Source organism: Rhipicephalus sanguineus, chromosome 6 (assembly GCF_013339695.2).
Source record: "Rhipicephalus sanguineus isolate Rsan-2018 chromosome 6, BIME_Rsan_1.4, whole genome shotgun sequence".
NCBI classification, from domain to species: Eukaryota; Metazoa; Arthropoda; class Arachnida; order Ixodida; family Ixodidae; genus Rhipicephalus; species Rhipicephalus sanguineus.
The window spans coordinates 130,973,960-130,986,812 of NC_051181.1; the positions used below are offsets into that span (position 1 = coordinate 130,973,960).

The window sequence follows — 12,853 nt, forward strand, 5'->3', positions numbered from 1 at the left end:
CTCGTGTAGGTCGCGTGCCTCGCGAGGACGAAAGAACACCTTGCGGAGAATTTCGCGGCGCGTCCCAGAAAAAGGCATGCCGAGACAAAAGCCCACCGCCACCCCGACGCGACGGCGCGCGACGCCCTTCCTCGGCCGGAAAGAGTCGCCGTGGCGAACTTTTTGAGAATCCTTCGCCCTTGCCATACAAAGCGCGGCGGCGTAGGGATGTGCCTCTTTACTGCCTCGCCACTGGCGCGCAGCCTCCTCCAGGGGGGCGTATACTGTCGGGGCGAGTGAGACGAGGAATGGAACGCCGTGTCTCTTACGTGTTCGCACTCACGTTCGTGACGTGACTTTCATGGTAACCAGTTATTAAACATGCATCTCGAGTACTACGAGCAAGTATGACGCTCTACATTAGGATGAACTTAACAGTGTGCTTTGATGGCGAAATACTTATGCTGGGACTGTTTGTAAGGGAGAACTTCAGGCAATTCTGACGCTATTCGTATTAGCATAGGCAACCGGCCAATGCCGAATACTTCACAACTCAAAGCTTCAACCCTAAGCTCCAAAACTCAAAGCTCCACAACTCAAAGCTTCACAACTCAAAGCTTCAAAACTCAAAGCTTCACAGCTCAAAGCTTCAAAACTCAAAGCTTCACAGCTCAAAGCTTCACAACTCAAAGCTTCACAGCTCAAAGCTTCACAACTCAAAGCTTCACAGCTCAAAGCTTCACAACTCAAAGCTTCACAAGTCAAACCTTTCACAACTCAAAGCTTTGACAACTCAAACATCACAACTAAAAAGCTTCAAAGCTTCACAAATCAAAACTCGTTTGTATTTGGTATGAGACATGATTGGTGATAAAAAGAAGCCCACAACGCAAGCAAAAAATTAAGACAGACAACGACGACATGCGAGGACAGTGTCGTCACGGTTGTGTTACTTTCATACAGAGCTTCGGAAATTGGGCACAAGACTTTTCTGCTTGATTTACGAACATTCGTGCTTGTTCTCCGTAGTTCCTATGTAGTGTTACTGCCATTTCCTCTAAGAAAAAGTAAATAAGCTGTAAGAGAGAACTTCTCTATTTCAAGCACACTTGTTGCAATAGATGGCTTCAGTCAGTCAACCTGGCACTGTAGGCATAATGCATAGCATCAGGTGTAGGGTTCAATTCGTGGCCGCGGAAGCCATATTCTGATGGGGCCATGCCGTATGGAAGAACGCTAGTATGCGAAATTAATCCAGAGTTTTGAGATTTTAAGCTTCATCAATCCATTAACCAGCAAAGAGCACGTCACTCCAACTGAACATGTACTGCACAGCTACACATGTAGTATACATTTCACTTACTTTTACGTAGGTGACAACTGAATTGAGTTGAATCTGCGCTCGTGAGCGTGCCAGACCTTGATGCATCTTTTCGTCACAATCAACATCCTCCTCTTTTTGGTAAAAATATCAACGCACAAGCTGTGGCCGGCACACGCTACATCCAGCCGTGTATTTGGGAAGCAATGCCATTTAGAAGAGCCAGGGCGGGGGCTCGTTGGTGGTGCATAGCTAATTGATGCAGAGTGCTACTGAGACACATAGCAAGAAAGCAAACGTAAGAGAAACACAGGCATGAATACTGTGAATACTTCGCGCCTGTCCTGTTCATGCCTGCGTTCTTGTTTTCTTGCTGTGTTTCTCAGCAACGCGCTGCATAAGTTATCGATGACGTTTCAACGTGTGTCATAGCGCCGCTAAAAATGCCCTGCTATTTGTAAACGCTTGTACTGCGTAACGATGTCTTCAAGAGCAGTGCCTAAACATCAGCCTCTTGTGTAAATGCTATAGTGGGAACGCGTAAGTGTGTGCATGTGTTGGCGGCGCTGCCGATATCCGAGGCGGTCTTAACCTTGTTTGAGAGTGAAAGCAATCGGAATTGCGTCACCGAGGAGCCCCGTAGAAGACGTACCACGGAAGCAGCTGTCACTCTCTCGCGCTTTCACTTTCGCTACTCACGCACGAGCAAAGTTTGCAACTGCTAGAGCTTACAGCCTTCGAGTGTCACGTGATCGGAACAGCGTACGTGCGCTTGCGTGGGTGCGTGGCTGCCATTGAGGTGAAAGTGAGAGGGCTCGTGTTTTTGTCTTAGCCGAAGGAAGGAGCTGCACGCGAAACCTCGACAGTGTTGCGTGCGCTGAGGCAAAGTGTAATTGTACGGGGAGGGAACTCGGAGGCGACCTTTCAGTTTTTTTTCTTTTTACTTTGCAGGACTCCCTCTAGAGAGACGCAAGCACCGCTTGCGAATGGCACGGTGAATTAGGCGGGCGGATTAAAGAAAGGAGAAAGCGCAGCTATTACGGCGAGAGCGTGGAGCGTACACTGCGTACACTACGAGCGGGTCCCGATGCCGCGGGCATGATTTGTGGTGCCGCGTGGGAGATGCCACGGATGGTTTTACTACGCTAAGATGATCCACGCGCGCCGTGGATGCGCTGCTGCGGGGACTCCGCAGCCTGTGGGAAGCGGGATGTAAAAAAAAAAGTAAGCGAGGCGAACGCCGCAGGAAACCGGGATGGAAAACAATGGATGCTTAAGCTGTGCGCGCGTGCGCGTTTTGTTTTCGTTTCTGCATCCGCCGCGTCGTGTTATGTACGCTTGCCAAACGCGCTTGATTTGTGTGTCCCAATTAGCGGGGCTGCGGGGGAGGGTCCGTACGCCCTCCCGCCACAGACAACCTGAACGCTTCTTTTCAGCGCCGACCAAGGAAGAAGGCGCTGTCGACCTTGGAAGCCGATTTGGAAACGGCCTCGTCACGGCGCCTCTTTTTGCTCTTTGCACACAACGGGAATTGCACCTGGCTTAAAGGCACATATCAGTTGGCGAAAAGCGAGGGAATTTCGACACCTAGACGCGTGGGAAGACCCCTTGAGGTGAGGATGGAAACGCTAACCTTTTACCTCGTTAACCGGTACAGGCGCTGATAAAGAGATAACGGTACCACGAATGAGAATATATCAGCAGTGAGTGAACAAAGGGAGGCTGCAACACATACATTTGCAGAGCCATGGGTTTCCCAATTTCAGAAGGGAAATTGCACTGGCGTAGCCAGGTGGGGTTCAACCCTCCTACATCTACACGCACACATACAAACGCATGCACAAACAGATAAAAATTAGTCGACCCCCCCCCCGCCCCCTACCGAAGAAAAAAAAATATGGCTGCGCTCCTGGGAAAGAGGGAGAGGGGGCGAGTTTGGTTCCAAGCTGAGTCTGCTCCACATTGAGGCAGGCGCACAATATTAATCCGTTGCTGTGATTAAAATTTGGAAGTGTATGTATGAAAGTGTCATTTAATGTGTACGATAATTGCAGCCAGTAATAGGGGATTAGGTTATCCGGCTTGCTGCCCACCATCCTCTCTTGTTGAGCGGAAGAGGCGGGGGGATGTCTTCGCTGTACCGTGGACAGGTTCGGAGAAGGGGGCGGGGCTAGGAAGCACACTCATCCGCCGCCAAATGTGACATCCCCAACCACGCCATTACGAATACGTGGTACTAGTTAAGCTTTTTGAAACCTGATATTCATGCTAGAGAATATTATTCGATAGTACCGAACATGACACAATGCCCTAAAATTGACATATAAGTGATCCTGTAAGATTCAGAATTGGTCTTTGGATTCGAGAACTTCTTATTTGTCCGCTTTTGCATGAATTGGCTGCAGCAGAGCTCACGTCGTATCGTAATCATGCCGTATCGCAAGAAAGAAAGAAAGAAAGAAAGAAAGAAAGAAAGAAAGAAAGAAAGAAAGAAAGAAAGAAAGAAAGAAAGAAAGAAAGAAAGAAAGAAAGAAAGAAAGAAAGAAAGAAAGAAAGAAAGAAAGAAAGAAAGAAAGTGGCAGCAAGAGCAGTAGCAATTACACAAGCAGTTATTTATACGTCTAGTTTAACACGATGCCGAAATGTGAACACAACACTTTGAACAGACACTTATGGAAATAGGTCGAATGTGTACAGTGAGACAGCGCCGCTTACATTTGTAGATATGAATAAAAAAGGCATTGTATTCTGGGATGGAGGGGGTCCCTGTGCAGTGAGGCCTGCATATAAATAAACTTGTTGGACATAGTAGGCAAGAGAGGCAATGACTTAATGAGTTGCGGAATGTATTATCCTCTTAAAGCCGCGTGCCAGTTGCTCTCTCTGGTGCGCCATGCGTAATCCCGCAGCAAGCCGTTGGGTGCTTATCTGCCACTACACTGCATGAAAGGAAAGCCCCGTGCGTTCGAACTGATGGTGCCATTGTGTTTTCAAATAATACGTAAATGTCGATAACAGCAAATTTACGTATACGTATACGTGAGCGGGCTTTCAAATAGGAAAACACTCGCATTGTGCAACATTACGCAGACAACAAATCACAGAGAGCAATAGTTGTGAATGCCATTGAACTTTAGTATGTAGCTGCGTGACACCAAGGCTTTTAGAGGAATAAAAAACAAACAAATTGATTTTAAAATTCTACAGTAACTGATCGTAGAGAGAAGGTGATCGAGCGCAAGCATTTTATTCTGTATTCAACGAACCTGTTTTTTTCTTTTTTTCCCTCGCTTAAATGTAAAAGTTGGAATCTATTTACTTTTCAAAGCACATCTTTGTTTGGATCAGATGCCAAGAAATGCGGGACGGCCGCATGCTCCTATGACGCACTTTAACGGTGAGGAATATAAGCATAGAACTCGGTGATCGTGCATGACAACGAAGTTATTATACATAACATGGCTGGCGTATCTAAACATTTGTTTTCGTAGACTGAGTTATTTTACGCGCTGAGCTACCTCTATTCACTGGACGCATCCGTGATGCCAAACACTACACTATGTAAGTGTGGCAGTGTGTCATGCCAAACTCCCTTTGCCCCCTTCTTAATTCATGGTGTCATACACTGACGTAGCAAGGTGGGGGGTTCAAACCTCCCCCGGGAATATTTGAATTTTGCCTGTGCCTATATACACGGACACATACAAACGCACGCACTAACATACATAAGGTATGTTTGAAACCTCCCCCCACAAATACCAGCAAGCCTGCTAGGTCCAATTCTCTTCGTTATATCAGACACCGTATTTCGGCCCCCCTCACTATGACACCCCGGCAGAATTAAGTTCACGGAATTAAGTTCAAATCTATCCGCTTCTCAAGCGCTGCGATGCTGCGCATCTAGACAGGGAGATACACAGCAGGTCGCGAGTCGTTACAGAGTTGATACTCGTTACGAGAAAGAGTGCGAGAGAGCAGTCAAGTCTCAGGGATCGAGTTTCCTGTCCATTTCATCGCTAGTCCGACATGACGGCATTTCACGTGCCGTTCTAGCACTGACCCGCCAGAGTCGAGCGGTGCATCGCAGTACACGGCGTGTCCATCGCCGCTTCACGTTCAAATCGAATGTGGCAATGCCTTTCGGGACGATGCGACCGTACAGTGGGCGTGTTGGCGATGATTCGGTTGCGCCGTATTTCTTTTGTCCGAGAGGCTCGTTCGGCACGGCCACGATGAATGCGTTTGATGGCCGACTCGAAAGAAGGTGAAGAGGAAAGAGAAGGGGAGAGGGGGATGGGATAACGCCGGAGTTTTCGACACTGCACGGTTGGCGGACGTACTTACGCAGTCTGGGGAGAAAACAAAGGACGGAATCTAGCTGTCGCAACGTGGCGAGAATCACGAACACGCTGCGGAACGCGGGAGCCGCTCTTAACGCGGCGCTTTACGAGCTGCGGCTCGTGTGACAGCTCCATCTTAGCACCAGCAGGTGGTGACGAGAACGTGGCGGAAGATTAGTTCCGGTTCCCTCGATATGAGCTTCGTGAGCTCACGTTGCGACGCGAAGATTACGCACTGTGGGAAAAATTTCGTTAGAAGTCAGTATCCTATGATGGTCTTCAGATCTTGTCTCGCCTGTCGCTTACTCTTTTTGCTTTTCCACACTCTGTGACGTTGTGCTGCTTCTTTCGTCACTTCTTTTGTAATGTGATCTTATAATTGAGTTCCCTCTACTCTTACACAAACACACTACGCTTAAATGTTCGTCGTTTTTTTTACCTTCGTAGTGGCAAACAGCCTATTCTTGTATACTGTTACATGCGTCGATTTTAAATTGCATTGTTAGCTTGCACATGCCTGTCGATTGGTGGCTGTTTGAAGCTTATAGTGAAGGAATTTAGTATCACCTGAGATAAGCGAGAACTATATATATTGGCCGTACATGACGCTGAGTTTGTCTGGGATTGAAGTACGCACTATACGCGCATTAAACTCTCTTTTCTATATTCTTAACCTAAATGAACGTTTTCTCAAAGGGTATGCCTTTCAACTCGAAAGTTTAAGCATTGAAAGAACAGAAAGAAATTGTACTATAATTGTTACATCCATGACACGGACATAAAATGAAGCCTCAAGGTGGAGTACCCGTGTTTTGTAGCCACTCTGTTCGTTCTCTGCAGTTGTTATCACTCGTCATCGGTTCGCATGTAGCTCCGTATCCATTTTATAGCACCAGGATTAGCCACCCGGCCGCAAGGATGATATAAAATGAAACGAACCAGTGGGAAAGAGCCCTAATAAATTACGGTCCAAGACCTGTATCTTTGCTAATGAATTGCGTACTTAGTTTATTAGTTCATTATGTTTATCTTGTGCATTGCCCTACTCAGAGTAAACCTTATTTGCTCAACGACCTCTTTTGAGCCTGTCGGGGGCAAGCCGGAAATTCACATTTGGTTAACCTCCCTATCTATCCTCCTCTCTCTCTCTCGTTCTCCGATCTTGTGAGGCATAATAAACGAAATGAAGTATTTATGCAACAGTCCCCGTATAGTTTCGCTTCTCGGCACTTCCCGTTTTCTTCGTCTGATATTTATACATCTATGGCCAAGATTACGACAGACGTGACCCCTCAAGTCCGAATTTAGATCCTGATAAACGGTGTATCCCTTTCCATGGTGGCAGTTTCACGTGCGCATTGCTCGAGTGAATGCAAAACCTTATTCTCGGAAATAAAGAAATAGCAGGTATTTAATGTGGTCTACCAGTACTATAGTTTATGGGGCTGAAACTTGAGGAAGGGAGGGGAGATTGCCGTAAATAGAAGAAAAAACGACGAGAATTTACAGCCGTATACTGTAGAGAGTCAGGTAGATTGTGGCAGGAATTAAAGAGGAAACTGCAACAGTCAGTATTCTGAAAGTGCGTATGCTTGGGCATGCTGGAAACTCACGGTGCCATTTTGTCGCTACAGTAGTCAACCGATTGTTTGATCTACATGTTGCACGGCCTTACAAAAATCTACTTTTTCATCTAAAACTGAACCAGAATATTGGTTCACTTTTATAGCACACAGTAAGAACAAGAACAAGGGAGAAGCGCTGTATCCACGTCGTACTTTTCAGACCTTGTTCTTACTGTGCGCTGTAAAGGTGAACCAATGTTCTGGTTGAGTTTTTAGATGAAATGGTAGATCTTGGCAGGCCGTGCAACATGTAGATCAAACAACCGATCGACTATTGTCGTGACAAATGGGCGCCAAGGTAAGGAAACCACAATCGAGGAAAAAGACGATAACTAAAGCAGCTTGACGAAAACATTAGGAGTGCATTAAGTCGACACTAGAAACTCAACACTCATTTTCATAAGGGTATCAGTCGTGAGGTGTAATAGGCTAACATGGAAACACATGTATTCATGGGTGGTGTAGGCGAGAGAAAGTCCGCTGGTGGGAAATATTTAACGCAGTGTAATATACACGCGAGGCCCGAATACGTGATAATGTCACCGGGTAATATAGCCACCAACACAAGCTTAAGTACCCCCCCCCCCTTCCACGCGCAAGTAGCCATGAACACAATCCGAACGAAATTCAGATACATTGAACTTTATTCGAATTTTCTAATCAGCGCTTTAATTTTTCCTTTTTCTAGAGTAAAGCGTGACTGTACAACAATTTAATACACCAGATGAAGTTCAGGGCACCGCAAAAACAAACACGAATAGTGTCAATTTTCTGGACGGATGCAGCGACTGCGTTTGTAACGCGTGTGCATCCTGGTGCTATGAGCAGCGGTAATGAGACCGTGCTATTGAGACATCGGTCACTGTTTATGCGTTCGACAGCTGTAGCTGCTTGGCCAAAACGGTCAGACCGATTCCTAATAGCGATCGTTTCAAGCGACGAATGATTACCCACCGTTTCATGATTACCCACCGATGAATGATTACCCACCGTTTCAGCGGCACTTTGGACACTGCCTAAACGTTTGTCTGCTTCGCAATCCGGCCAGAAAGATGGAAGAAAGGCTGCCCTCAACGTGGATGCAACGTGTTTTTTGCTTGTTTACACCCCTAAATGCGGACGTTACCGGGGCTTACCGGCGGAAACACTTACGGGAAACGGTAAACTGCACCGATAACAAGCTTCGCGTAGAAGTGTCACCCACGCTTCAAGAAATCGTGGCTTGAATACGGGAAGCCGAAGTTTGGATCGAGCTGGTTGCTGCTCACATTGCAAGCGCGTTTAAGTGTCACGGCCGTCGTCTACCTACAAGGAGCGTCCCTAGGCAATCGAAAGAAACAGAAAGATAGGAGCGAAACGTAAACACGACTTCGTATCCATCGACGGCGTATACAACGACTCGACCCCCGACGACGACGACGACGTCCTGCCCCTCACAGCGTGCGTCCGCTTGTCGCGCTCGACGTCTCCCGCCGTGCACGCTAGCGTAGCCCTTCAAGAACCGCAGTTGAGCCCCCTTCCATGCATCCGCCGGACAGCGGTCGATGAGTCGCTCACGCCGATCGCATCAGGGACGCGCGATGCGTCTTCTCCGGACCGGCGCGGTAAAAACGAGGAAACAAGCTCGCACCGGCGGCGTCATGCGGCGGAGGCCAACTTTCTACTTCGTTTCCTTTCCCCTGCGGCGTGGCTGGAGGGCGGAAGATGACCGCCCACTCTGCCATAACGGGTTGCCTGCCTCGGGGCAGCACCCCCCTCGCCCACAACCCTCATTCACTTACTGTGCTCACTCACCTTCGCACCTCTCACTTCCATCTCCCCCCTTGCCTTCACGAAGCCGCCATCAGGCTCGATTGAAGTATGCAGATGCACTGTGATCCCTGAAAACTAGAGGGGAGTCAGTCGGGAGAGGAGGCTCGTACGTGAACAGTTCGCTTTGGACGGACTACTCTCCTACTACCCGGGCTCGTCGCAGCGACTCGCTGGTGGCATCTTGTTGTTTTCGCTCGGCACCCATAGGTAATGGAGAGTGAGCGCGCAAGAAAGGGGTTTGGTTGCTTTTCGTATTTTACCTTTCTTGAATAGAACGATGTAGACGAAGGCACGCGAGAAAGGGGGTGTGGGGTCGGGTTAGGGGCTCTTCCACCTTCACAATCGTGGTACGCCACTCATGTATGCGCGTGGTTCCTTAAGGCTTCGGGGTGTTGCGCAATGTGGGACAGAGGCAGCTGATTGGCGGCGCCAGGAATGCCGATGGCCGGGTGTAGCTCTATAAAAACGGAGATGAGCCACGCTGTCGAGTCATCCGCAACAACTTGCCTCTAGTGCTTGCCCCTACCTACCGATTCCCTCACCGAGTGCCCGACTCTTGCAGCCATGCACAAGGTGAGTGCGTCGCCGGAAACGACAGGGCGCCGACGACGCCGGCACACGGTTCCGTTGGATTTGGAAACCGCCCGGTTCTACGTGGTTCTGGACCTTCTCCGAAAACCGCGCTCCCTGGGATTACGCCGCGCGGCTCTCCTCCCGCGATCCATCGTCATCGATGCGCACTGGTCATGCGCGCTCATCAATCTTTTACTTATTCTCTCAGGGTCTTTATTGGCCGCTTATCCACATTGCCATCCCCTGCTCCTCATCCGTTTCGTTTAGGCAACGTTTGCACACGTTTCTGCTTTCTCCTTATTCAATCAGTGTTTCGAAAGCATCCCTAGTTTATCATCTGCTCTAGGTGCAGTCTTCGTAGATTGTTATCAAGTTTATCTAAATCATCCTTAACGAGTCATTGTCACCGCACTGAAAGATCAGCTTGCATCTCTTATTTACTTTACTGGCCTGCGTACAGGCGACATTGAAACTTGCCAGGTTTCAATGCGTGAACAAGTTGTTTTGCAGCCGTGCTAATGGGACTTTGAATTGCACATTAAGTGCGTTCTCTTTTGTATTGATCGCCTATATTTATTGAGTCGCTTCTGTTACCGCCATTGCTATTGAGGTAAACGACGCAAAGCAATACAACTACGCTTTATGAAGCTTCGTCATAACTTTCCTAACGGCCGCGGTCCTCCCTGAAGTTTTATTAATTGTTCTGATGAGTTCCGCGATTAAACGATATTGCTAACGCTGTTTCTTACGCCATATATTGTTGTAGCAAGTCTAGGCAGGCCTCAGATTGAGGGCGTCAGTGTTGATACCTCAGTGGATACGTATACGAATATGCCCTCGCGAATCGCGAGCCCCAGAATGAATCACAGAAGCTAAAGCTTTCGGAGCTGAAGCTACTACATTCCGGTGAAACGGCGCGAACGACAGAGCAGTGGAGGAACAAACAAGGCAAGGCGTTGGCTGCCATCTGGTATCCTTATGAAGTCAGCGCCCTGTCCTGTGTGTTTTTCCGCTGTCCCGTCGTTCGCGCTGCTTCACCAGAACGTGCGAAAACCAAGTAGCCCAGCTAACAACTGTTGTGCATTTAAAACTATTAGCCACTCATCTTGCCACCACTGATCTCAAGCGTAACTAGCACATGCGATGATATGAATTGCTTTCAGGCTATTCATACAGTGAACGAAGTTAACGCTTAACGTTAAGCTAATCGCTTTAGGTGAGCTGCTGCTGACCGCAGGCGATCAGCTCGGTGCATAAAAGACAGGTCGGGTAACTGCTGAGCATTAAACCATGCCTTCACAGCAGAAACAAGATCTCTAGCCTCGTAATTTTACTTTGCTAAAGAAATGATGCCTGTAGGAGAACAAGAAGATAAGGCATACGTTTAGACTGTATCCCCAACAACAAAGCAGAACTGGGTTTCTTCGACAGATTCTAACGCAACATTCTCATAACCCCACTTTGCATATAATAATTTGCATATCCTGTATTATTAAGCATGCCTGTACACTAGTTAATCATCCATTTAATCAGCGTATGTTCTTTAGGCGACCATTGTACGTTCTGATATTTAACGCTTTACAAAACTATGCACTAAATGTTCTATGCCTTTGCTTTCTTCCAGTTCGTCATCCTCCTCGCCTTCATCTGCGTCGCCGTAAGTAGACTGGTCTTTTTTCATTCATTGTCCCATATTCAGTTCTGTGTTCATAGCTTATTTGAACATTGAATTAAGCTCCTCATTATTTGTCGACTAGTTCAGATAAAAACATGCGGTATGGATACTGGGTTCCGTGTTATACGGTAAGTGTAATAATGGAGCATTGAATGTAATCAAAACGAAGGCTACGATTAAAGTAATAAAAACGTATTCAATAACCATTTCAGGCAAGTGCGCAATATGGTTGACTGAGATACTCAGAGGAGTCACGCGCGTTACGAAGCTTCTAATTATAGGGCTCTTGGAGGGCTACATCTAGTGCAGCGCTCTTCTCTCTCTCTCGCTTTCTATGAAAAGAAAAGCAAATAAAACAAACGAAAGGAACGATTGCAATGAAGAAATTTCAATCGCACTCTTTTTTCCCCACGCCTCATGGCGTAAAACACTGGAGTTAATTGCGAACTGTCAGAGATATTTAGCTCTGACAGATCTTAAGTGGCTGAATACTTATGCCGAAATCTGCGCACCATTGCATTACTAGATTATCACCATGTTGTAAAAATCGCCGTATTATGTCTATGCCAGCAAATAAAAAAGAATGTTGGCAACAGCATTAGCTGTCAGCACGAACACTAGCTTTAAGTGTTTCATTTGAGCGAAATATTTTACTACGTACACCCGACAGCAAAAAGTTCACGGGACGTGAGACCCACTTCAATCGCGAATTCCTGCTCTGTTATTGCATGAAGCTTCTAATCTAGCGGGTTACTGTAAGGTCGCGAAACTAGTACTAAAGCGAGAACAAAGCTTTCTAAAAAAATGTTGCGTGCCATAAGTGTTTGCTGGAGGGTGGACATCCTGCAGACAGTTATTCTAGCCGATCTGCTGGCAACACTGCGTAGGCACCACACACGCAAGAACAACAATATTCTCCGTGCGAGCACCGTTAGCATTCCTTCAGTATTCCCACCGAACACACAGAATTAGGTAAGAGGCGTTTAGAAGCATAAGAAAAGCCCACTATTTACGCACGCTGCACTCACAGAAAAGATCGAGTAAAAAGGGCGTCTTTTTGTCCCACAACAATAATCGACATCTGGCTTGCTTGCGTTTCCTTTCTTGAAAACTCGGCGCTGTCCACTTTCCTACCAAGACTGCTATGTCCCGCTGATAGTGTACATGCCGTTCGTGACCAGAAAGTGCCGGGCGCGCGGCGATAATGCAAGGAAAGGATAATAATAATATGTGGGGTTTAACGTCCCAAAATCACGATATGATTATGAGAGACGCAGTAGTGGAGGGCTCCAGGAATTTCGACCACCTGGGGTTCTTTAACGTGCAGCTAAATCAGTGCAAGGAAAGGAAGACAATATAAATGACGATTATTGCTGTGGGACAAAAAGACGCCCATTTTACTCGATCTTTTCTCAGAGTGCATGCGCAGATGCCCTAATAACGTTAGTTTGGGCGAGTAGAATGGTTCGTGGGGAACAGTCGGCAAAGAAAAAGAAACAACAACAGGTGTTCCAGTAACCAGGTGAAG

The 12,853-nt window shown here is 47.3% G+C and overlaps 2 protein-coding genes across 4 annotated transcripts in view; both read left to right on the forward strand.

Annotated features, from left to right (window-relative positions):
- The window catches only part of LOC119397552 (Down syndrome cell adhesion molecule homolog), a 409,196-nt gene that overhangs the window by 203,456 nt on the left and 192,887 nt on the right, over nt 1–12,853 (forward strand). The window lies entirely within an intron of this gene.
- The window catches only part of LOC119396424 (cuticle protein 10.9), a 197,244-nt gene that overhangs the window by 144,337 nt on the left and 40,054 nt on the right, over nt 1–12,853 (forward strand). Inside the window, exons 2-3 of one of the 3 annotated variants that reach the window (XM_049417106.1) lie at nt 9,624–9,650; nt 11,275–11,307. In XM_049417106.1, coding sequence (XP_049273063.1) covers nt 9,642–9,650; nt 11,275–11,307 — 42 coding nt within the window. In that variant the 5' untranslated portion in view covers nt 9,624–9,641. Of the gene's footprint in view, nt 1–9,518; nt 9,651–11,274; nt 11,308–12,853 lie in introns of those variants that run through there. The other 2 variants (XM_049417107.1, XM_037663636.2) reach the window with 2 other exon arrangements.